The sequence below is a fragment of the Falco biarmicus genome, chromosome 3 (genome assembly GCF_023638135.1).
Source record: "Falco biarmicus isolate bFalBia1 chromosome 3, bFalBia1.pri, whole genome shotgun sequence".
NCBI classification, from domain to species: domain Eukaryota; kingdom Metazoa; phylum Chordata; class Aves; order Falconiformes; family Falconidae; genus Falco; species Falco biarmicus.
Window position 1 is genome coordinate 27,166,757 of NC_079290.1, and position 27,020 is coordinate 27,193,776.

General features: G+C 34.4%; 1 protein-coding gene across 50 annotated transcripts in view; it reads right to left on the minus strand.

Moving 5' to 3' along the window:
• Positions 1-27,020, minus strand: part of RIMS2 (regulating synaptic membrane exocytosis 2) — a 484,966-nt gene that overhangs the window by 131,564 nt on the left and 326,382 nt on the right. For 32 of the 50 annotated variants that reach the window (XM_056332919.1, XM_056332910.1, XM_056332929.1 and 29 more), the window contains 10 exons: positions 24,925-24,990; positions 24,234-24,341; positions 20,443-20,508; positions 17,954-18,016; positions 13,373-13,447; positions 10,865-10,936; positions 9,189-9,368; positions 7,940-8,049; positions 7,060-7,092; positions 904-957 (listed from right to left, as the gene is read on the minus strand). In XM_056332919.1, coding sequence (XP_056188894.1) covers positions 904-957; positions 7,060-7,092; positions 7,940-8,049; positions 9,189-9,368; positions 10,865-10,936; positions 13,373-13,447; positions 17,954-18,016; positions 20,443-20,508; positions 24,234-24,341; positions 24,925-24,990 — 827 coding nt within the window. The remainder of the gene's footprint in view (positions 1-903; positions 958-7,059; positions 7,093-7,939; positions 8,050-9,188; positions 9,369-10,864; positions 10,937-13,372; positions 13,448-17,953; positions 18,017-20,442; positions 20,509-24,233; positions 24,342-24,924; positions 24,991-27,020) is intronic. The other 18 variants (XM_056332930.1, XM_056332927.1, XM_056332924.1 and 15 more) reach the window with 12 other exon arrangements.

Here is a 27,020-nt window from a genome sequence, read left to right on the forward strand (position 1 = left end):
TCTTTTAGGCAGCTAAGTTTAGCATTGGTCTAGCCCCAAATATTTATAACCAGAAAAGCTTATCTGTGCTGCTCTTCCACATCCGCTGCAGTTGATGTGTTGGCACAGAGAATTATTAACAGGGATAACAGACTGTAACCTATTAACAGTGCACATAAATGCCCATTTATGCTTTTATGATTCCTCCTTTGAGAAAAAAAGTTAAGAGCAGAAAAATGACGGTTGAAAAAATGTTTAGAGCCCTGCATGTCTTTGAACCTGCACAGTGCATGTTTTCTGAAATTAGAAAGTAAAGTTGTGTATTTTAATCACATAGTATCTGAGTTGAAAAAAATATTTACATCTGTTTAATCTGATCATCATCTATCATTTCTCACCACACTAACTTCCTTTTTCTACCAACTGAACCATCTTCCAAGTAGAATGAGGGACAGTATACAAAATAGTCAAAGTATTTCCACGTAATGCAGATTCCTACTATATTTGTGCAGCATCATCAGTCCGACTACACAAGCTAGGGGAAAAAAAGTGTCATGATACAGTTACGTGTCCTTCATTGCTTGTAAAAAGTATCAATGCAAAGTACAGGGTACCACATTTAAGGGGTGTTGACCCAGATCTGTTAAGTCTGTAATTTGGTCATAAGTACAGAGTGCTTTCATAAAGAGGAATAAAAAAAGTAAAAAGTTAGGTGATTTTTTGTAGGTTGAACTATTTTTAGCATTCACAAACTGATAAATCAACTCTGCTATATTGAATTTGTTTGTGTTATTCTTACATAAAATGAAAAAATTATTGCCTGGATTTTTACTTTAATATATTTACAAGCTGGCTGGTAAAGCTTCCCTACATGCTTAGGGGAAAATGTTTCTAAAGGAGATAGATACTTGTGGTCAGACAGACCTGCCTCGACCTCTGATTCCTGAATGCCAGGACGCTTGTTTTCTTCATCTTCTGCTGCATTTGTATAAGCAAGGTATGATGGAGGAAAAAAGCAAGACAAAAACATGCATGCTTTGTTACAAGCTGTTCAAATAAAAGATAAATGTCAAACAAAAGATTCACAATAACATAAATACCTCAGTCTGTGGCATAAATTATATCTTTGAGTGAATCAAAAATTAAATAAATCCTTGAGTTATTTTTTATTAATATCTCTGGTTTACTCCAATGAGATCCTTCTGCAAGTAATGATGATGACATGTAGCCCTTAATATCCCCTGTTGCCAATTTCTTATTAAATTATTGAAGCACTGGAAAGCAGACAGTAAGTACCAAAGCAGAGAAAGCAGATATATATTGGTAGATAATTGGATAAAAAGCATCTTCTGCTTGGTTTTACTTTAGTTTCTCTAGAAGTAAAAGTCCAAGCCTCTATTTGCAAAAAAGCATATTTAAAATTGTGTATAAATTGTAAGCAAGTGAGCCTACTCAGTACCATAATAAGCAGAGACAATACAAATGTTTTTCCAGCTTAGAAAAAAAATCCTCAGTTTGTCCGATGATATTCCTTTACCTGGATTTGAGAGTAATTAGAATTCAGAAAGAAAGACACTTTTCCGTCAGTAACTACAGTTGCCTAGAACACATCTAAATATTAGGGAACACTGAAATAGCTGGAAACTATGGTGATAATACGGTTTATGATAAGCAACACAAATTTATTTCTTTTATGTCATTACTAAAGCTCCATAACTTTCTTTTGTGGCAAAGCTCATCTAATACCAGGGTAGCAACAGTAACAATATAGAAGACTGTTGAGCCTGAATAACTGGTGTACCGTATGCCTGCTTTAATTTACATGTCAGTTATTCATTAAACACTGTTTTGATGTGATGCAATATACTGCAGCTTTTCAAGGTTCAGAACTGGATTACTTAATAATTTTTGTGTTCTCTGTTCCAAGAATTTTTTCCACGTCTCTCATTACTTGTATAGGTTTATGTGCAACTAAATAGCTCATTGAATTATTTGAGTTCAGGTTTAGTTAGCATGTAATAGTAGTTAAAAAACTACTTGTTCGAACAGGTTATTGTTAATAGGGAGAGAGATATATGCTATAATCAAATACAATGCAAGGGAAACACCTCTACATAGATATCTGCTCTATAATTCTGTGATAAAATCATGACATTTAAATTCCAATTGAAATCATGACATTGATATTCCATTTAAAATATTCAGTGGAGACATCATCTATACAGTAAGCTTTCTGTCACAGAAAATAATGGGTGTGCCAAAGACTTTAAGAGATTGATTCGACTAGATTTGAACTAAAATGGTTTTGGCATGTTGGTACCCTGCAACAATGGCTGTTAGAAAGACAATTGTATGATTCTTTACTCATTTTTCTTTATGTCCTGTGTAGTCTCAGACCTAGATGCTAAGATCTTCAACTGGCATAAATAAAGAAGTGTTTAATTCCTACTTCTGCCAATCCAAGAGAACATTATGATTACTTTGATTACTTCCGCTGAAAGATCAGAACCTTTCAAGTAAACATTCTAAGCCCTGGTTACAGGTAACATTTGTTAAAGTTATTCTATGGAAATGGTACCAATGCAAATAAAATACTTTAGTATCTTTCAGGGGCTGAGGACTTTTCCATCTCTCAGGAGAGCAAACCAAGCAGTCACAAGTAAATCCCGAAGGTATATTTGCAAATTCCTCGTTGAAATCAAAACCCCAGTGCAGATTCATGTATTATCCTAAGGCAGCCTCGTTACTGATGTTAACTAAGCTATTCTCTTTCCTTTCCTGCCAAGTGCATGTAAAGCAAGTTACCCAGTGCAAGCACAGAGGTGTCTAACACAGACAGTCAGTACCACAGAGATATCTGCACAAAAAGGGGATGGGTGCAAAGATATGTACCTTCATTTTTTATACTGCTGTGTTTGACCAAGTCATTGGGTTCCTAGCCAAGCTGAAGATAGTCCAGGTTCCTATCCTATATTATATACATGTGATCAACCACCTTTTACAAAGCAGACTGCCTGTATGTCATATATTTTTAAAAACTTGTGAAATCACAGCTGATAGAGTATGATAGAACTACGACCAGTGTGAACGCAGGTTCTCTGCAGTTGCATTGTAATAGCCTTTCTCTGTCTCCCACCAAACTATGACAGGGCACTGGAAAACACACATTAAAATTCGTTCTCATTTTGCAAAATGATTTCTCATTTAACAGAGAAATTGTTTTCTGAACAAGACAAACCCTCTTAAAACAAACAGCATGTCTTTCTGTCAATAGTGTCTGTGTTTTCCCAACCATCAGAGTGGCTCAGCAACTTGCACTCTATACTGCAATACAACAATACAATTGACAGTACTGGTATTTGTTTCTTTGAATATTTGAAATTGTATCTGAGAGATATAAAAATGGGAGTTATGGCTGATACCTATCCCTGATTAAACCTAATCATCTACCCTTGTTAATTCCATTTTAAGATAATTTTATTCTGGAATAAGATCATTCATACCTGAATTAAGAGGGAACAGTTAATCAGCACTAATGCCACTTTCAACAGCCTCTGAAAGAACTTTCCCAAGACACAAGATTATTCTGAGAGCATGTAATTAAAGTCTATACCTCAGAGCATAAATAGAATGGCAAATCCTCACTAAGCTTTACTATTTGCTAAATTTCTGAGCACTTCATTTTTATACTTAAAGCTTTTATTACATTTGTTTGGCCTGACAATTTTCTAGTTTTTATGGTTGGTTGGATGATTGGGGTTCTTTTTGTAGGGATGAAGAAAGAAAGGGTTCTGTTTATTTTTAAAAGGAAAAGGGAAAATCTATATAAGGAAATAATTCTCTCTGATTAGTAATTAACAACAAATTGAAAAGGCTAATACTGAATACTTTCAAGACCACTTTAGGGTGTTCTATTTTAATTAGCAGCAACTAGTCATTGAGTTCATCCTTCTACCAAGGCAAGCAGGAACAAATAAATGTATTATATATGTACATGAATGAAAAAAATCTTGTTAACCCTTAACAGTTATGAATATTTCAGTAGTCATTTATTGTTGATAGTGCTAATAATACAGAACATTTAAGAGTACATAACCTTTTCGCTGCTAAAAGAAAGTTCAGTTTAGTACTATTGTTTCCTATACATGTTCATTAGAAAAAAGATCTCTCTAGCATAATTAAAAAATATGCAAGCAAAAGTTCATCTAAGAAAAGATATCCTCTGGCACTTCAGTAGTGAAAATCTGATAAAACCTTAAGTGGTCTCATACTTCTTTTCAGAACTGTTTTTCAGCCATCTAATGTGAAAATACACTAAACTAACAGTGTCTAAAGCAAAACCCAAACTGTCTAGATGCTTATGGTATATTCTGGTTAGATAGGATAATAACATGCATTTCACAGCTATTCAGTCTTCTGAACAGTAAAGCTGATACTGGCAGCAACACAGCTGTGGGAAGCCAAGGAATTAGCCAAAATGTCATGCCCATTAACAATTCTAAATGTAATGTAGCTACCAGTATTTGTGTGTTCTCCTACTAAGCATGTGGGACACTGAGAAAATTATATATAGGGCAATATGCTACTGTTAGGAATGGTTCTTCATAGCTATTCACAGCTATATTTCTTAAAAACAGACTTCTCTGTCTATTTCAGAATTTTGAAATAAATTATTCTGGGGAAACCTAGATGTCCCGGAGCAAAAACCTTCAACCACACATGACACAGTTCACTAAACTAAATCTACATTAAATCGATGTCATTTAATTCTGATTCCAATCAGGATAGCAGTTACCCAGAGGTATTTTTTCCTGTGTATTTCTTCCCTTCCAGTTGTAATATCACATAGCCATAAGCATGCCATATTCCACATTATACTGAGTGGTGCACTATAAGGAAAAATCTCCCAAACTGCAAATTAGTTCCTCATTTCTACTTGAGTCCCTGCATTTCTACTACACTTAAAGAAATGATACACAGTTTCAACCCTGGAACAAATCCAGATTAATCAAATAGATATAGACTAAATGAGACTGCTGTAAGAGTTACAAACACAGTTTTTCTTTTTCTCTTTTACAAAACAGAGACGACTTCCAACTCCTTTTTGTCTGTAATGTATATTTTACTAACTCTTTTCTTCAGTAAGATTTTAATTAAATCTGGTCAAAAATAAAATCCTCGATACATACAGAAAGGTGGCAAGCATTTGCTTCTGTAAGAACAGAAAGGACTGTTCTGTGACAATGACAATTCCCAGTATAGCCATACAGCCTTCCCAACAACAGACAACTGGTTTGATTATAACCAGGGCATTATAATAACACATAGAAATCTACTCAAATGTACACAAAGTTTTCAGGTTTATTGCTGCTTTATTTGCTAAAAAATAACATAAACCCCTTCTACTATGGTCAATGTTTTCGATTCTAATGAATTTCAGTTTTTATCACTCGTACCTCATTTTCTTAAAATAACTTTTTGTGAAATTCAATTCCCCACAATAATAAAATGTTATTAATCATAAATATGTCCTGTTGCTGACAGAAGTTAGGCAATCTGCTGTTCCTCTACAGTGTTATCCCTTTAAAAGAAAATTATTATTCCTTTTAAAGAAAAGGATTAGGAAAATCCTAAAGAAGGGTAGAAAAAGTCTTGAAGTAGAACTATGTTGTTATTAGAATATGAGCTCTTAATTCATGACAGAAAATTATATAGAATATTGTGTGAAAGCTGTATCTATGGATTATGCTTTTAACTACAGTGTTTACCACCTTTGTACATGTAAAATTCAACATGAAATGTGTCTAGCTACTGTATGTTGAGTCATTGATGATATATTAAAACTCCAGTATCTGTGGATTTGGCACTTTTCCACAACCCAGATTTTCCAAAAGACTACTACAGAGGTACAGGAAAATATAACTCAGTCTTCAAGTAAAAACAAATAAAGGTCCTCAAGTCCCAGCAGTACTTACCAGAGCAAACAACTCTAGCACTCCTATAAAAAATAATTATTTTATTGTATTTAATATATTCCTCTGTATATAAACCCTATGATGTAAATAAGACTGCTACCCTCCCTAATCAAACACAGTGAAAATATGCAGTGCTTCACAATTGCTGCCCTAAAGAGCTTACAGTCTAGATAGATATACTAAGCAAAGAGCAGGGAAGAGTGTAAACCATAAAAGCATATACAGCAATGACAGCAAACATCATGTGATTAGATGTGATTATTTCCTGGCATATCTAGACTGTATTTCATATAAGCATTTCACAACACATATGAAGACAAATAAATGAATACACTAGTGATGGTCTGAGAAAAGAGAGTTTCCTTTTCATTAAGTTTTACTTCCAAAATGGAAATAAACTATAAACACTGTAAATACTAAATTAAAAAGTCTGATGAAACAGATACATTAATACTATATATAGACCCTCAGTGGTATTACCAAGGACTGCAATTGATATCTTGTGGCTTGCTATTAAGCAACTTAAATGCTTTTAATGGTATGAAATATAAGGGGATTTAATTTTAAGCAAAAGTATTACAACTTTTTGAAATACTAACCTGATTCATTTTTGCTCCTATATTATTTGAAAATCACCTAGTAATTCAGCAACTGTATAACATTATAACATATTTGCAATAAAAAATTTGTTCTGATGAAATTAATGGCTAACATTAAAGATGGCAAATAGCCTCAAATGCTTAAATTTAAATATGTGCCTGAAGTGCTAATCCTGGAAAGGTATGTACATATGTAGGTTAATTGAAATACTCTTATTTGCTGCAGTATAAATCCTTGGTTATTTATAAATGGGTACATGTCTAGGTACTTTTCTAATGATGATTGTATTTAGATAGTATTATTTATACTGTCCTTTTTTCATGTAGAACCCTGAACAAATTATGAGCCACAGGTCTGCATACAAAAAAGACGAAATAATTATGACAATAATTCTGACTACATCTGTGCATTCAAGTAACATCAATTGCAGTTGGGTTTATTTTTCCCTATGTAGCCTCTCAAAAAGACTTTCAGGTGAAAAACAAACCCTCCTTTTTGTACAGACCTTCATAAGATTCTATCTCCTTGTCTCCATTGTCTAGGGAAAGTAACAAAAACAAAACAAACAAACAAACAAAACAAAAAAAAAGGGAACCAAAGCACAGGAGTTAAAAACAACAGAAGTTTTATAAAAGGTACAACATACATGTTAAGAAGGATTAAAAAAAAGGAGTGCATATGGCCATTTTGACTGATTTTGCATGGCATGTCTAGTTATCTGAAGCGGAAGGGTGAAAATGTATTTGCCATAAAATAATGCGGTTTTACTTCTACCTGTATTTCTAAAAATTTTGGAAAATTTCTCCATTGACCAGTGCTTTTATAAGACAATAAAGATAAGCACACAGCGCCAGCAAAACATGAATCATGAAATGTCTTGCTGACCTTTCCTATTTTAAAGATTATTACCGCTCTTCTTGCTCTCCCTGTTTCAAGATACAGAGCTTTTACATTGGTGATCCGTAAATATGCTCCATGTGAACCCACAAGTGATCGGCTATGCTCCTAACTCCCAAAAGAGCCAGACTTTTATCACTAAACAACATATAAAAGATCATTTCCTGTGCCTGTTGAAGTCAGTGACAGAACACCTATTGAGTTCAAAAGGAACAGGACCATGCTAATAGTTAGCCCATCTTGGTTCATGCATATTTTGCAGCTGATGAGTACTGTACTGCTGATGATTCATTTCAGTCAAGAGTACTGTTGATATTAAAACATAATAGAAGAAAATACAGTGCAAAATACAATAGTGCTATCAAATCCTAATACTATACACAAAAACTCAAGAGATTGCATCTGTAATGCCAAAAGAAAAATAAAAAATATACTCAACCTTTATCAGCAATTTTGCGATGTCATTAAGAAGAAAACCATACACTTACTTCTCTCCAACGTCCCCTTTGGTGGGAGCTGTGGTAACTGCCTGCCCCTTCGCCCTGCTACTGGAGTACTTGATGGACTTGTCTGAACAGATCCCGTTCGAGGATGTGACCTATGAAACACATATCAAAACAAACGATAACCATTAAATGACAGATTCATCCTTGAATACACCAAGAACTGATAACATGACTAAGTAGGCTTTAGATCATTTGGGACCCTTGTAGTCCCATACTGAAACTATAATCTCTTTTCAGAAAAAGACCCGATTAAAAGGAGAAAAATCTCTCCATGAAAAAGAAAAAAGCAAGCCAAACTAAGGCTGAACATCCATAAGATGCCTGTTTGCACAGTCAAGCCAAAAAATATTTCCTGTGTATATATTCATGTGCATATGGATATAATACCCACATACATATAAAAGTTTCCACGAGTCAAATTCAACAATCTTTACTCATCTTGTATTTGGTTAAATTACCATTGGGTGGCAACGAGATTACAGGGATTTATCCAAACAAAGTAATAAACTGAGAAAAGACACTGGTATTTGACTCTAACTCTCACTGGGGATTTGAGGTTACTAACTCTGACTTTCAGAAAACAAAAGAACCTATTCTTAAGTTCTAAAATAAGGAGAGGCTTTACTGAAAATCAGCTGGATGAAAATGAACTCATCTTTTTATTGTATTATGTTTATTTAAGCTACGAGTAATGTATAGAAATCCTCAAAATATCAATCAGTAAAGTATAGCACTCAAACAGGAACAATACAGACTATGGCACAGTACAATGTAGTCATAAGAAATGGTGGTTGAAATGGTAATAAACAAAGTTAGTAGTGCCCATTTAAAGAAACTTTTTTTTTTTTGGGGGGGGGGAGAAAGTTTCATTTAATGTTGCTATGATGGTTGTTCCATAAGTGATGTCTGATGAACACAAAAAAATTCTCATTCTGTAAAAGAAGCATATGATAGTTATGAGGTGCTTTATGTGGGAAACCATCCAGGAATCCTGATAAATGAGAAATCACAAACAAATGTAGTTAAATACTGTTAGCAAACAAGTTGCAATGACAGCCACACCATTATATCCTGAGTAGAATATAAATAGTGTGTTGACACTGAAAGGGTTAGTATCTAGTGCTACTAGTGATCAGCTAAGGATGAGGCGATACCAATTAGCTACTTGGAAAATAAAACGGTGAGCTGGTGGGGCAGAAGGGGATTAGTCTGATTGATTTGTCTGTTTCACCTCGGTAAGGCAGGTGAAGGAGGGGCAGATCTTCCAGTCATTAATGAAGGCATCGACCTGATGAGGTTTGAGTCGGGACGCTCTGTGGATCGGGAGCGGGAGTTGGTCCGCTCTAGCATAGGACGTTGCTCTGTTGATCTGGATCTTTGATATGGCTGTCTATCTGCTGCTTCACAATTCCTGTAATGTTAGTCAAAAAGCAGCTCAGTTGACCTTTGGCTTTTCTATTAATTATAAAATATGCTGCATGATAATGGTTTGGAGCAAATAATTTTGTTATGTACATTTTGGGGGGTGATGAATTTTCTGAGTTCGCTTCTTGATAACGTAGGGGTTTTTTATACATGTATGATTTGGCTTGCTCCATACTCTTGATTAATGGGCTGAAATGTTTCCAATGTCTCAGTAATGACTATCCATGCAATAGTCTGTTTCCTGACAATTTCTGGGTAAAAATATTGTTATTTCATTAATTAATACATCAACCTTGGGAGAAAAGAATAGCTGACGTAATATTAAGTCTCACTAAAGCTAAGGACTCATTTAATTGTGCAGTTTAATTGAGCATTTTTACTCACATGACTAGATTTTTACAGAATGCATTATCTTAAGAGGTAGTACTCCTATATGTAGTTGTAATTACTATGTAGCACTATGTTAACTACTATTAGTCTCAGGAGGTCTGTCAAAATATAGTCTTAGGCTATAGTGATGGATTCATATGAGGTACTCAGACCATAGCCAGATGAAAATCTACATCATTAGTACTTGCAGAGGTTCCACCAACTAGACAAAGTTTGGTTTGTAATAAAAAAACCAGTTTTCTAACCCACAGCCTAAAGAACTGTGCCAAAACAGCAATGGAAGAAAGTTACCATTAGAAATGCAATAGGGAGAAATCAGACTGAGTATAAAAGCATTTCTTGATCAAGCAGCCTGCTCTCCTTCTATCTTAGGCAATTAATCATGACATTACTTCAGAAATCAATCAAGCCCTACCTTTTTTCATAGTGTAATTGGCCTGTTTGCAAGGAGTAATATTTGCTAGCAATATCCTAAAATACATAAAATCAAGGTAATTTAAAAAGTAAAATCCATACGCTGATGGAGCTACTTATTAAATTCACACTCCTCCCAGCTCTCCCTGAGTAACTGAACAGCTACAGCTTACAAATAGGGAACGTGTACCCTTCAGGACTTTTCCTTGAGTGAAGCCATGCATTTTACAATGAAGTCAGTTAATACAAAGAGCAACTGGATGATGATTAAGTGTAATAAAAAGCCGAATTTTAGTTAGTATCAAAAAAGAGAGAGAGAGACCACAGCCTCATTATGAAGAGTCTTATGTTATTAACAGCATTTTATTTCTGAAAATCACATTGAAACAGAGTATAGTTGTCTCTTGGGTGGCTAACTTTGCTGAATAGGCTGATAAAAGATTCATTAAAATTAATGTCTCTTCAGGCCTTTCATGAGGGAATAATTGGACTCCCAGAGCATATGAAGGAATTGCCACAGACAGGTTCAGAATAATACCATTTATCATGAACCTACATCTATAAGCTCCTAACAAGCAAACACACCACAGTGAGACACATAATGGTAATTATAAGCTGAGGCACTAAGGACTGGAGGAAAAGTACAATGAGCCTGGCACAAAACCACAACAAAATTACCTCACTTCTTCTTCTATCAGTTCTGTTTCTGAATGGGAAGCTTCATCAGCAAAAACATCCACTGTCTCGCTTCTTTTACATTGTGGATAGACAAAGAAACACAACCTTAGCTTTGATATGAAGGTTTTTTAGTTTAGGCAACTGTTTAAGAGAGGTTTCAGTGCTATGGAAGGTGAGAAAGGTGTCAGCCATCTGCATGGTGGTTAAAAAATGACCATGGGAATAAATTCTTAGGCTATGGGAATAAATTCCAAGAAAAAAAATATTCCTAAAATCAACAAAATTACAAAGGAGAACATGACCAAGGTCCAGACAACCCACCCCTACCTTGTTTACCCACATATTTAAGAAAATTAGTGATCCCACAGGGACTTTCCTTGGGTTTTTCACACAGAGAACTACAACAGCCCTCCTCCTGCCAGTGAGTGGGGGACTGCTGCAGCACACAGCAGAAGGGACCGGGCAACACGGTAAGAAGTATCATTTCATTGTCTATTACTTGCTCCTTCCAATAGCCAGTAGGACATGCAGAGGAACAGGCGAGTAGCAACCACATGGTTCTCATAAACACTTCCTAAGGCCTCATTCTCTTTACCTGCAGTATAAAAAGGTACTTTTTTAGGAAGTTAAGGATCTGACCCATTGCCTGCATTAGAAGGCACGGAGACATTTTTATGATGAGGATCAATACTAATGGCTTAGTCGGCAGGTTTTGTGTTCTGCAGAGCATCATGGAGCCACTACAACTAACCACTATGCTAACAGATAAAAGGCCTCAGAAATTTCAGATTTGATAGCTAATATAAATATTCATTTTGCCACAATCTGCAGCTAGATTACTTCAAGTGGAAAAACAACCAGCACTTCCCAGAAGTGAAGGAGAACATGGATTCTGGCAGCAACCTTTTGCCTTTAGATGAAGCTCTGGCACCACTGCCGTTTTGTAGACTGAAGGATTTGAAGACTAAGTGGAACCCTGAGGTGAAACTGAGTTGTTACTCTCAAGTTACAGGCTATGTGCTGCAAATCTCTCAGCACCCACCGCAGCAAATGGAGGGCTATATAAGCCTATTGAGTCTTCCACTTCAAGGCATCACTGTGTGGTTTTAGGTCACACACAAAGAACAATTCAACCAACAGTTTTACTGTCTGTTCTTTGTCCTCACAATTTTTTTTTGTCCTTTTAACAGTAAACACAAGTCCTATATAATCCAGCTCATGAGAAACAAACTGTCCCTTTCATAGGAAAAATATAACTCAAATAATCTGCTTGGGCAGTGAAGTTCCTTATCTATCACAGTATACAACTATGCATTAATATCACAATCCAGCCATAAGCACGGAGGGGAAGTTTCTAAAACACTTTGGTGAATTAAAACAGAAGTTCATAACTTTTAAGATAACATCCTTGAGGGCTTATGCTCCCAAGTTATCTAGATGAAAGTTTCCTCTTTTGTCATTAAAATTCATATTATATGAATTACTGATTTTTAGAGAGGGATATATAACAGTCTAAGTTAGTGTTCAACAGCCATATAATATTTTAATGTATGCTAGAGTTGTTTATCTCTGCTAACAGACATTTATTATAAAAAATACAATTAATGAAATGCAAATAGTGACCTCCTCCATATAGTGTTTCCTGTCGTACCATCCTTCTACCTTTGCTAAAGAAAACATGCATGGAAAGTGGTCTATTCCCCTTTCAAAGTCTACAAGACTTGTGAGCATAAGTCTCCCCTACACTGAGGAGTAAGCACAGCAATAAGTGTTTGTTTCTTAACCAAGCACATCTATCACTCTGAAAATGAGCTCTCTGTAAGCCACCATGCAGAAAGCTCTATGAGTATTCACAATCTAATTTTATATTTCAAACCCATCAAGAATTAGAATTCCATACTATCTAGGTTCCACTGTATATTCTAGTAACTACAGTATCTAACCAAAGGTGCTACAACATTTGCTTTAACTACTGATTTATCTGCTTTGTTCTATATTCATGTTCTGGAAATTTCAAAAGCTAACTCTTTTCCCAATGCAGAAAATTAACCATTTTTAATTTTTCATGTTTGTTATTTTTCTTAACGAATAAAAAGTATTTGCAACATTCATTGATCTAAACTTATGTATAAATCCTTAAATAAGGCGAACATTTTTCAACAGTAAGCAATCATAACAGCTTACAACACAAATAGAAGTTATTTTTTCCCCAAAATAACTGAAAACAGTTTATTTGAAAGCCCATGTTAAATTCTTTTACTGTGTGCAAGACTAAAAAAGCAAGCTATAAGATCATGCCAATCAGTTTTAGTACTAGGTTGTTGTACAAAAAAACCAAAAGAAATGAAAATAGAACCGCTGTAGGATTACAATACACTACAATTCAGCTCCTAGTGCATCCTTTTTCATCTAGAAACACTGAGCACAGAACAACAACAAAAAAATATACAGTGATACATTTTCTAGTTATCATAATTCCAAACTCCAGCTAATACACAATGGTAATACCTGTCAGTGTCTGTGGATGGCTGCTGGATTTCAATCCTTGGACATGTTATTCTTCTACTAGCTATAGGAACTTTGCTGTTTAGTCACAGACACAAGATCCTCTGTTAGCATAATATAGATAAGCATGTCTACAAACAACTGAGATTTCTAGTATCAAGCAAACTAAAATATGAGTCATAAATATTGTAATGGACAATTGGGAAAATGGGAAGGAGCAGTATACTGCCAAATATCTAGATAAACTGGTGACTGGATCTCTCACCAAATCACTCATCTATACCTATAAAGATACAATATAAAATTATGTTCTTTTAAAGCCAGGAATGCAATGCTTTTAGGTACTCTTGCAAAATAAACAAAAATAGGAAGCAAAGCAAGATATTTTTGCTGCAGTAATATTCTATCACACCTTATATATGTGACATAAATATCTATACATATACATGCACACACTCATATGATCTATTCACATGCACGTTACACTGTGGTGTATGTGATAGCTAGAGGTGTATCTACATTACAGTCACAGGCATGACTAAACCGTAACATGCTAGTATCTGAACTACTTTTCTACTAGCTAACTCAGCTATAGCAGACAAAGCAGAGAACTCAGCTGTGATCCCAGGCACATTGTGCTCCACACATAGCATACTGCTACAGCTACAGAAACTCAGTTGCTTACAGCTTGCTTAGATATCTGTACGTGGCAGTGCAGTCACTTTGCTGATTCTCTTGTAGACTTATCTAATCATGCTAATACATGATGGCATGGTACAATTATAAAAATGCTTAAAAAAAGAACATATATCTGTATCTATAGAGATTTACTCTCCAAAATGTGTTTCACCATTAATAGGTATACTGAGGAATAACAAACCCCTGGTTTAAGTAAGGAGTTAGACCAGATACTTTTTTTCAAGGCTCTTTCCAACCCAAATTAGTGTATGATTCTATGGATGCAGTCAGAGGTTTATGCTAGCTATTGCAATCAAATATCAATAAAACCAGTGAGTAGTGCCAATTCTGGAACAATTAAGATTGAAATGATGTGCTGAAATATTTCACATCTTCTTTATCTGTAAAATCAGACCCAATTTTGTGTATTTTGGAGGAATAGAAAAGCAACTTGTATATTTGAAAGGAAAACAGTAAAAATTTATAAGAAAATTCTTCTTCACAGAAAACCTCTAAACAAAAAGTAGTGAATGCATTTCAGAAAAAGGCTTCTTCCAGTTAACATTATTTGTAACTGCATTCAAATGAAAGCAAAAACAGCAAATGAGCTAATAGTAATACTAATTTCATTTCACTAGTTAACTTTAACTAGTTTAAGAACAAGTATTTTACTCCAAGTCATTTTCTCAAAAAATGAACCTTGCAGGCTACCATTTCCTTACACAGAGGTGAACCAATGAATGCAAGCAACATTTAAGTTGCCTTAGGTCTTACCAATTTATTTAGTTTTCACTAACTTTATCATATTGACATTTATTATGGTTTTTTTATTCTAATATGAAATGTTTGGAGGTATTCCTTCTAATTTAAAAGTCTCAGAGACTTAGATTTTTGGTATAATGTAGTATGCAAAGTGTTTGCTTTTAAATTATTATTTCTGGTACTTGTAACATACAATTTCATTTATATAGCCAGTTGCCTTTTATAGTATATTGTATTTTGCCAACTACTTCCAGCTTTCAGCATCTTTAATATAGATCCTCAACTGACACATATTAAAGAATCACACTGCAGCAACACATATCTCTATCCTCATGAGATGACTAACTGAAGATCATGATAAAACTGATTAGCATTCAAAAGCTGTGAACTCAAAACTCTCAAAGAAGAGAGCTGAAATCCTCTCCCCCCCCTCCACCCCAGGTCAATTCTATAACTGCTGCAATTCTCTCCAAGATAATAATGTAAATTTTAATAAAAATATTAGAAATATTTCAAAGTCTGTTTCAATTTTATATTAACTTTTATTACACATTTTTTGCTATTTCAGAGCACAATATTTCACCCACTCAACTTGAATGCTGTATTATAACGTATGAACAATGACACCGTATAAACATTCAAGGGTTTTAATGAACATGTATTTCATGACTGAAGAGTAAGTGGTGTATCAGGTAATGCATAGAGAAGCTTCAGAGAGAAGCAATGAGAAAAGTATTTCCTAGTAGGGCTTGAACATTGAAATGTGGTTCAGCAGAGCACTTTATAGTCTAATCAAGTGAATTAGTTGTAGGCTTAAAATTAAGCAGGTACCTAAATACACCTTTGTACAGTGCAGTATTAAATCCAGAATTCGAAAAGTACTTGGTTCTTGGTGTTTTGTGTGGGATTTCTTCCTCAGACCTTTAATATAACTTTATTTATACATGGTACACTGTATTAGTTAGCCTCTTTTTTTTTAAGCAACATTTTAAAAGACCAGTAATATGGCAGACATTTAATTAGTAAATTATCACAGTCAGGGCTTAGTACTGCAAATGTGTTTATCTGTCTGCTTAACATTTGAGAATAGATGTGTCATTCTGACCTCAAAGAAGTCAACAAGTGTTCTGTCACTTGGTGAGGCCAGGAGTCCAATCAGATTATTTCAAAATAAGCAGTTATGTTAGACTTTATGTTGTCTTTTAAGCTCTTAAATTACATATTAACAAGATAGCATACTGCTTCTGTTCAAGGCATTTTGCAAATCCATTGACCTTAACAGAAGCTGATCCATTCCAGTAGTCTTCATTCAACTAAAGTATGCTCTATGCCTTATGGTCTACCTAAAAGTCATATTGGTTTACAACAAATGTTCTTGTCTTTTATTTCTTTATCCACAGCTTTCTGGAGCTAAATTTAAATGAGGACAGAGAGTAATAACAAGTAAGTTTCTTTTTCAAGTTACAAGTCTGTTTTTTCCCCCAGTAGTTACCTACATTAATATCTATATAGTACTAAATCTAAGTGAAGTAAACCAGAACTATCTAGTGTGACTATCAAAAGCAAATACAAAAGGTTTGGTTGCACTAAGCACTTTTCAGCCTTCTTCAAATGCTGTCCATTTTCAGTATGCTTGTGCACCTTCCCAGGAAGAACTAATAAGTATGGCCATTGCCATAAGCACAAATTAAGTATATACTTGAAACACTTAAAACTGAAGAGGCAGCAAATAGTAGCGCTCTGGTTGAAAAAGCTAGGGAAGAAATATGGTCTCAAGTAAGTCTCTGTGGCTGCACTACTGTTGAGGCAAAAGACCCTTACCTCTCCTCTAGCAAAGAGAGAAACATATTAAAATATTGAAGGATTAATTCTGGTTTATATCAGAATTTTTTAGTTTTAAGTTGACAAAGTCATTTATGTTCTCCTTCAGTCTCTGAATTCCTTAAACAGAATTCCTATTCTAGTCAACATATACAGGACAAATGTGAATCACAATTTTATTTAAATAGCCTTAGAACTGCAGGTGAACTGTGACTAATCCCTGCTATTATCTTCTTTTCCAATATATAGCATCATTTTATATGGTTTGTTATATTCAGCCAAATACAGTCTAATAGCCTTCCAGTGATCTGTTTTAGGTACGTAACTATTTCTCCAAAGAAATATGTTGACTTGTACCACCACAAAGGAATAAATAGAAGTAGAAAATTCAAAGTATAGTCAGTAATTAATTTACTACTAAGAATTAGTTTAATATTCATGCAAAATTTACATGTTATTATGAATTTGTTTGCACAAAATTGTAGCATTTGAGACACCACTGTACAGCGTTATTTTGGATAACATCACCGCAAATTTTTTTGAGATACAGTTTTCTAACTCTTAGTCCTCATCAAGGAAAAGTTCTTGGTAGCTCTGTGGCAGCTTCACTTAAGAACTCCAGTATTTACCAGCATATTGGACCTATACCATATGTTTGTTTTAGTCAAAAAAAATGCCACCAGCGTAGCCCATCTCCTACTTAGGAGATGCGGAAGGGCAGAAAGAAGCAAGCTCTGTGCACATTCACAAAAGAAGTAAATAAAAATGAAGAAAACTGTTGCAAGAGCAAGAAGAAAATGAGGCAGAAGTAGTAAAGTCAAAGAACTAATAGCAAGGAAAATCTGTGTGCTTCCTTGACCAGGAGCCAACTGCAGCTGGGAAGAACTTCAGACTGTAACGCACATAGCACTTCGCATGTTATGCAGCGATCACATAGAGAGATAGGCTGGACAGTTAAAATTGGGATTATTTCTAAATGCAAAAAGTATTAGGTCTCAAAGACACGTTCCCCAACACTGACTGTAGGCAAGTGTTATCAGTCAAAAAGCCCTTTTTCATTTAAAGCGGCTCTGAACAGTGTGAACGAATTAGAAATAGTTCAAACATAATTAATGTTCTTTTCCTGTTTGTAACTGAATAAAACAGGTTAATCTTGGAAAACAGACTATCACGTAAATGTGTCTTAGTCCTGAGTCAAGAAAGAAATACATCAAGAAAAATATACTTATTAGGAATAACTTTGGTACAATTATAAATGAACTGTTAGTATAAAGATTAGAAATACATTTTAGCTGTATCTGTAACACTACACTCTTTACTTACCCATATTTTTCAGCTGAACCATTGACTACATGATCTGCCCATGAACTTGCACCATTGTACCACCTTTGCAATGCAGTCAAAATAAAGAAATGTTATAAAAAAACATATGTATTATTAATAACACTTTAATTCATATGACATAACCACTTCTCAATAAAATGGGAAGCTTCCCAAATGTTTCCAAATCATTTTGTACCTTTCCTATTTTCTCTCAGGTATGAAAAAAAACATATATTGTTTAAACCAAAGCAAATTATGTTCAATTTTTTCCTAATATAATTCTTAATATATTTCACCTTTATTCTTTTCAGCAGTTTAGGCAAGAATTTCAGTTCCATACAGACTAAACTGATCCCTTATATTTTCTCACACAAAAGTCTTCATGTTTTTAATGGCTACTGAGTTTGTGGAATAATTAAAAAGTAATTGTGGAGATATACCATTAACAAAAATAGCATTCTATGCAGCAATAGTTTAAAATACCACTTTTAATTTCAAAAAATGTTTTTTTCTATTTAATAGGGTGGTTGGTTTTTGCAGTTATTTAGGAAGCAGAAGAAAACTCCTTTCACTCAGATCAAACAATAAAAACTAATTAAATTTTATACTTTTATTAATCTTTCAGGTACTGTACATGGCCTACCTAAACATTTGCAGCATCATTTCAACAAATCAGTTGAAGACAACAAAAAACACATGTAGAAATATTTTATCTAAAGTAGAACCACTGAGAAAAGAAAGAATGGGAAAAAAACTGCTACTTGCATTTCAGAAAGCAGGGGATAAGCTGTTTATGTGCCAATACTCTGGTATGAGTATATACAAATCATCCAACATTTGGCTATGGAGTCTCAACTGGATCTCTAGAGTCCCATATTTTCACAATCGTGCTTGGGTAAAGCCTTGGAACTGCAATAATCCCACTATTCAATGATTTCCACATAACAGTGAGTAATGAGTTAAAAAAAAAGAAGCAATGCAGGGATTTTCAGAAAAGATTGAGGGACCACCATATTATCAACTTGAATATAAGTCTTCCTTTTACTGAAAATCCTAGCCAAAGTCTGCAGGGTGAACTTTTAAATAGCTTGAATACACTTATCCAAGGGTTATCATTAATTTGGTCCTGGGAATCACAGCAGTATTTTTTGCATGACTCTATTTTTTCCCAAACTTCTCAGATTTCAGAATCTGAAGTACTGCAGTATGTTTACAAACTGAAGAACCTCACACCTCCTGGTCATTATGTTGAGGGAAGAGAGTATGGAGTGCAGTATATGTGACTGTCAGTCAGCTGCTCTTCTTTCTTCTATGTCAAATTTAATGGTATGGGCAATGACATTTTTTTGCATGGTTTGTAACCAGATCAATGACTGGATGAAAGTTACTTTAGTTTAATCTAATTTAGTTTTAGATTAGATTTAGGTTTTGTTCAATCTAAATTAGAATACAGTTGGAGAATGACAAGTGTATCTTTAACTCTCCCTAGTCATCCATATCCTTAAAACTGAAGCCACTGTGTCCAGTTAGCTGATATTTCAAGAACAATTCTTCATTAAAAATACTTTATTATAGACACCATAAATACATAAAAATTGTTTTAAAATTGCAGTGCACTTTATTATTTTTGTTAAATGTGACTGTATTTATTCATAGCAATCAAATAAAATCAATTTTTCTTGCTATTAGTTAGAAAATAATCCCTCCTTCACCTGTTCTCATATGTAGACAAAAATCAGACACTGACTTAAAAATGGACAGAGAAACAGAAAAGAACTAATTGTACAAAGGAAGAGGAATATCAGTTTGCTGCTTTCTTCAGAGTTCCTTCTTTTTGGACTTTGCCTAGCTCTTTAAACATGAAATGCTGTTATCAAATAACTATTTCCAGAGTCACTTCAAAAGTTTTCAGATTACACAGCAGATTTTAGTTATATTATGTTCACTGTGATACACTACATGCATATCAAAATTTAAGAAGAACAATAGTACTTTCAGTCCTAGCACATCAATTTGAAGGCATTCAGTTAGTCCTTTTTTAAGTCAATAGGAGCAATGACATGTCAAAAGCTGAGGAACTTAAGTGACTCAGGTCATTAAAAGAATGAAATTGAGGATTCTAAATTGTCCTATAATCACTCCTAGTGACTGAAAAGGTTAGACACTAGAAATATGCTGCAGTTAAGTGGGGGAAAAGCCTTCAGTTGTACTTAGCTCCTCTATATTATTCCGTTTTCCTTCCATATCTAATGAATAAAAAATTGTTCAAGTTAAGAATTATACTTAAAAAAAATTCCAAAGTTAATGGAGAGCTAAAAGAAAACAATGTACTGAAAAACTATGGAAATTAGTTGTTCTCTATTTAGAGAAATACTGCATAAAGTGCACTGTAAATTTAAATATCATTAGTCTAGGCCAATTAAAAATTTTAGACTACACTTGAAAAAAAATGTATTACTAATCTATTTTAACTGTATAAATTAAAATACCTTTCAGGAGTATAGGTTGTGTCATCATAATATGAATTAGGCACTCTTCTCTCCTGCCTAGTCCTCCTGAATATGGAATAAACAGCACAGATATTTCAGACATTTTAAAAGTGCTTCTTTCATGGTTTTCCCTCACTGTATTATTAAAATAGTGACAAACATAGAGCACATTTATCTACAATATTCTGAACTTATATTTTCATATATATGTCAAGTTAAACTTCTATTTTCAAATTACATTCAGAAATAATGAGCAACATATTATGAACGCTTGGTCAATGCACACATATTTCATAGGAGTGGAAAGTCACATCAATAGGAAAACAGTATTTGAGCAACTGACAAATTTCAACAAAACCAGGATATGGACGTTATAAAATTTCTGACTGGCAAAATGAATGTCAGAAAACAAAATGGAAGCAAAATGTTGTTTCCTTAAGTGAAGCAACAGAAATTCTGCCTGAAATAAACCTCACATCCTGCATAAAATGTGCACAAACCAGCTTTTATTGACTTCCAAACACTAACCTCGAAGGCTAAGTGAAAAAAAATGAAAATAGCACATAGTGTGGTGTTCTCAGTGGCTAAGCTGAGCTCTGAGATAGATACGTTAGAAAGAATTTCATACAGTGAGGTTTTCAACGGATTTTTATTTGTGAGGAACTGCTAATATTTTATTTTTAAAAGCAAACAGCATAAAAATCTTAAGAACATTACCCTGTCATTGACATCACCTTTATGTCAGCCAGTCCTTAAATGGGTGACTGTCAAATTAGGAACTAGCCTATATAGCTCTATAGGGTTGTGAACTGAGGGATGTGAATGAAAACCTAAGTAAAGCTCCACATGTCTGGTCATGATGTTTTATATATATTCAATCTGAGTAGCTGCAGCAGTGTGAACCGATACCAGCTAGTGCTGCCATGCTGACTATCCCATTAAAGAGTCAAGGAAAACTGGAGCTGGGCAGCAGAGTGTTCTTTGCAAAGCCCTGGGTCCAAAGGGCGCTGGAGTCACTGAAGCTGCACATGTGCCTATTGCCTTTCTTAGGCCGGTGCTGAAGAAATGTGCTTTCTTAGGCATGAAGGATCCTGAATGACAAGAAGTATTTTGCCAATGCCGCCTCCCTTTCTTCTGGGAAGGCAACAGTTACGCTTCTTCAAAATAGGGAAACTATCACAAAGACAAAATGACAAGTGCCATAGCCTAAGAATCAACACAGAAATTAAGGTTTTTAATAACATAAATGTGTCCTAGAAATAATGAAGTAAAGACTATCAAATCTGATAAACAGTAACCAAAACAAACTTCAGCAAAGATACAAGAAAACCAAGTAGTCACTCTGTGGGGAAAAAAAAAATAAAAAGAAGAATCTGCTAGAAGAGACAACAAGAGTCAATGGGCTGGCTGTGAACGACTACAAGAGAAGCAGTGAAAAGAGCCATGAATAACAAAGGTGGCAACGAGTTTTGACTGGTGCATCTGTGTAAGGTATTTGCTTGCAGGACACCCACACTGGGGGATTCACAGTGACATGAGATACAAAACACTCTGTCCCAGATGAGAGATTATTCCAAGTGCTGAAGTGCTAAACTGTGCAGAACAATGTTTGCTATTTTGATGAACAGTGGAAACTGGAAAGTTATTTCACATGCTTAATAAAGTGAAAGTAAAAGACATGGAGAGATGTGGTTGTTTGGTATGCTAACGTGGCTTTCTTTAAACAGATGGAACTAAGGACTGACACCTTGAGCTACAAGAATAATGTAATGTAAATTAAGCATTAAACTGGGGAAAAGTGTAAAGGTAAATAAGGAAACTGTTTTAAAAGTAATTTCTAATATATTCCCAACAAAATAAGGAAGAGGAAATGACTTAGTATTTTTCAATGGATAAAGAATAAAGATTATTTTTTAAATGGTCCTTAAATACCTAAAGAACTGCTGTCAGAATATGGAAAGACAAAAATGATTAAAAACTAGGAAAAATGGTAGTGTTTGGGAGATACTCATAGTAGTTTGTATCTGGTAAGATAACTCAAGTAGCTTGAACGCTAACATTACCCAGAGGCAGCCTGATTCAGGAGGACCAGAAAACCCAGGATCAGTCCCTAGGCCCAAGGAATCTCCAGATACTGTTCTAACAGTGAGCTAGAGATATTCCACTTCATGTCAGATTTTTCTTTCTGACCCCAGGAGGAATTAGTGTTAATAGCCTTCTCTTCAGTAAAGCTCTGGAAAAGATTTACTCCATCTCATTGCTTAAAATCCAGCTTTTCATCTTTATGCAGTAATGTCACTTTTGCCTTTTACTTTCATTGATTTTACTTTATTTTGAGAAGTTAACTTCTGTAGAAACAAACATTAAGATTTGCAAATCAAGATCCTCAAACTAAGAGGAACTTGATAACAGCTCCAACTTCCAACAATACCTGAATACTCACAGATACAACCAGCAATCTGAAACAGGTTCAGATAAACCAATGCAAAGGTGAATATATCACTAAAGGCCAAAAACTGTATATAAAAATTAACTATTGAAATAGCATACGTAGGAGCACATTTCATACTATATTTTCAGAAAACAAACCAAAAATCTGTCTCCTTATTAAAGTTTCTACATGCAGATTGAACTAGTTACACACGTTATATTAGGTTTCATGTAAAACTATCATTTCAAAACAAACATTTAACTGAATTCTAAAGGTTATTATGTCTATTATACTATGGTTTTGGAGAATTTTAAAAAACAGTATTTCTTTGGAAGGAATATTTCTGTGATACTATAAAATTTTCAGATTCTATTTTGTTTCTACATCCAAAGTTTTATAACTTAATAAAAACATGCTTATATATGATCTAACTCCAGAGCAAACCTTAACGAACTTCTCAGAGGAACTCATATCCAGCGGGCAGCCATGAAGTTAATATACCAAGAGTTCTTGATGTATCTTCCTGCTATGGAAAATTTTATATGGACCCTCTTGTAAAGCAATAGCTGTATCAGCCATTATATCTACTCTTTGACATCTGAAGCCACCACTTCCTTTTTATAGGCTTAGTTTATCAGATTGATATTCATATTTCTACTCACACACAACAATGTTGACTTTTTCCTGTTTTGCAATATTTCTGGAAATATCTTAATCACAGTACTATACTAGAACATCTTATTGCATCTCTTAAAAGCCACTGTATTTCAAGTATAATTATCTCATAGAAATTATTATGGGCTCAAATTCTCTGCCATATATTTAATATATAAATAGGAACTCTGTTGTTCTGTAATCACACACAGGTATTGTGAATTTATACAAGCACTCATAAATTACAGAATAAGCAGTATAGAAATATCTACAACATAAGCTTATACTTTCACTTTTCACTCTATTTTCCAGTTAAGCAAGTATGAGATTTCAGAAATACTCTGTTTCTGTGAACTTTAATGTTGATACGCTTTTCCTCATTAATTCAAAGAGAATAATAAGTACTATAAGCACTTTGGAAAATTCCAGCAAAATTAAGGGTTACACAAAGACACATATAATATCCATATAACCTAATTTATGAAGCTGACTTCTGTAAAGCTATTCAGCTTCTCTTGGGATTTACCCATAGCCCTGAGTAGGCAGTTTTAGATGCATACATACTCACGGAGTATTATAAAACATCTTCACTGTATGTGTTTACATGATCACATTCTTAGTTTGGAAACCAAACACAGTACTATCAGAGTGGCAGAGCTAACTGTCAAAGTAGCAGAGCTAACGATATGCTCCACATCAATTATACCTCTCAAGATCATAGTAAGCACCCTCAGAATAGGTACGGCACATCTTACGGGAGCGAAGTAATCTGATTGCATCTTCACAAAACAGAGGATACATTGTGTAATCCTGGCTGCCAAAACATAAAGGGTGAACACAATGAAAAACAACACAAAGATGAAATGAGGACAAAGCAACATGAAAAGCAAGTAATGTCAGCAACAGAACAAAACACTGGAACAAAATTCAGCTGGAACTTTGGTGAACCTTGCAAAACTGCTTTTAAAATTAAGGTATATTGGCCTGCAGCTGAGACTATGAGAAAGGTGTCTCACTCCAGTTTTATCAGTTGTTACCTTTAACATAGCCATACATGTAGGACATTCTACATATGAAAATCACAGTATTAGCAGGTATTTGCATTTGTTGATTTAAATGATTTTCTTTATTGACTTTTTAAAAGATAATTAGAATTCTGTAAACACAGCATCAACTTCATGAACCACCAATTATAGACTATTGGCAGTGAAAAGATGTTTAAAAAGTGAAACATATGAAGAATTACCCAGTGTTTGTCTACACACTATATTAAGAAAGCTAATGCTGGTATTAATTCAACACCACTACACATAGACTAATAAAACCAGAAGTGGATACGTAAGTACATAGAAGTACATGCACTATCCACACAGAGTCACACAGAGGAAAACATGTACCTGGCATCTCTGTAATGGTGATCTGTGGACTGGGTGTACCGGGAACGAGGTAAAGTAACATAATGACTGAATTGATGGCAGAAAGAAAAATACAAATGAGACAATGAGATGGAGAAGGAATGCTACACAACACACAACAGAACACATACAAATCTGAGAATACAAGAGGTACAAAAGCATTGTATAGAGCACTGAAATTATTAACAAAATTACAAATCTGATATACAGTTCTAAGGGTAAAATTGTCTACATAATTCACACATTTATTCTGAGAACACAGTGGGAGACAATATATCAAGTGGATAGCTAAAATTTGGGATTTTTCTACATTATTTCAGTTAGAAGGGAAAAAACCCTACAGATCTCTCTCTGAAAGCAATCCCAAGAAGTCAGATTGTCTGTTCCCTTGCTTGAAGGCAGTGATAACTTCAGTTTGAATAATATATTTGGCAGAGGTTTACCTAGTCTGTCTGAAAGGCTACCACCACTGGGAAGTCTGTCTCCACATAGCTAGCTCCAGAGTTTTCCCATTTCTGAGTGTAAGTTTTCCCAATCTCTATCCTATCATGATAAAAGGTGAATTTAGATGAAAGCCTTGTTATTATTTAAATAATTAATGAACAGATACAACATCTGTAACAGAATATGCCAAAACCCAAATGTGTGCATTTCAAAATAATAGATATTTATATTTTTTTGTGTTTTGAAAATATGTCAAAAATTATATATTTGAAACATACTTATATTTGTTACAGCACTAGATAATTTCCAACCATCAAAACCAAAAGAATGTTATTTTCTTTTAGTATAAATATATGCACACAGTACAGGGAAAATGGTTTTGAAAACAGTTTTTTTCTTCTACTTTACAAGGAATTATTAGAATGCAAAGGAGTTGCTGGTCTACAGCTCCTCTGAAGATGGGGTATCTCAAAGGGATGTCTAATCACAAAAGTCCACATTGGAAGTAGAAACTGATTTGACAACAAACATGGAAAATCTCATGTTTATCCTCCACTTTTATTTCTCCTATCTTCATTTGCTTACAATTAATGATTTTCTAGTAATCAAACACATTGTACAGGTAGCTATATTACATACACTTATTTGCCTCTTTTGCATGGGGATAAAATGTATCATCTTTATACTATTAGCATATTAGGTTAATTAAATATAGTACAAGAGATCTTTGTGCTTTCTTCTTGAAAAATAAATGCAAAAGCATAGGCACCACTATAAAATAGTCTAACTTAAATCAGTGATTATGCAATTTAAACTTTGCAGTTTGTTACAAGAATGAGGAGCCGTACACAATTCAGCAGGGCCAAATTTGACATAGTGCACTGAAATCTTGAAGATGAGATCCTAATAAGGACTAAAAATTAAGAAAATAATCATAGAGCTACACTGCAGGCTTCAAAAAGTATTAGGGCTATCAAACTAATGCAGAGACCTGAGTGCCAAAAGCAGTCTACCCATAACAGCCTGGCAGTCAGCATGCTGCCAAGAAGCATTTAAAAGAATTCCATCATGTTCTTAAAATTTGCCTTAAAATATATGCACACCCACAGGAAGAACAATCAAATAAAAATGTAGGAGTCTACCCCACAGCAGCTATGATCTGAATGATAGCAAACAACCACATACCAGCTAATTCTCACCACTGTGTGGTGACATTGCCAGGCTATACCCACGCAAATACACCCTTCTATGATTTAGATGTAACCCTGGAATTAACACCACAAAACTCTTGCAAATACTACTTTAGTATTAATAAGCAATTAAGTGTTTCCAGCTGGTAGGTGACATTTTGATGTTAACAATTCACTTTCACTTCCCCTTTTATCTCTCCAGTGAATTGTTGACAAGCTTTCTTGACAGTCCTTCAAACATATGACATCAATAAATATAATATATTCAACCAGTTTTTAAAGAGGAAAGCTTTAAACAAAACTAGGACTTCAAGGAGAACATGTGTTGCAGAACATTAATTTCATGGGAACAAACTGCTATTTGGAAGCAGCTTAACTGATGGTTCATAAGGAACACCCCAGACTGTTCCCTTCACTTATCTGTATGTGAATGAAACACCATCA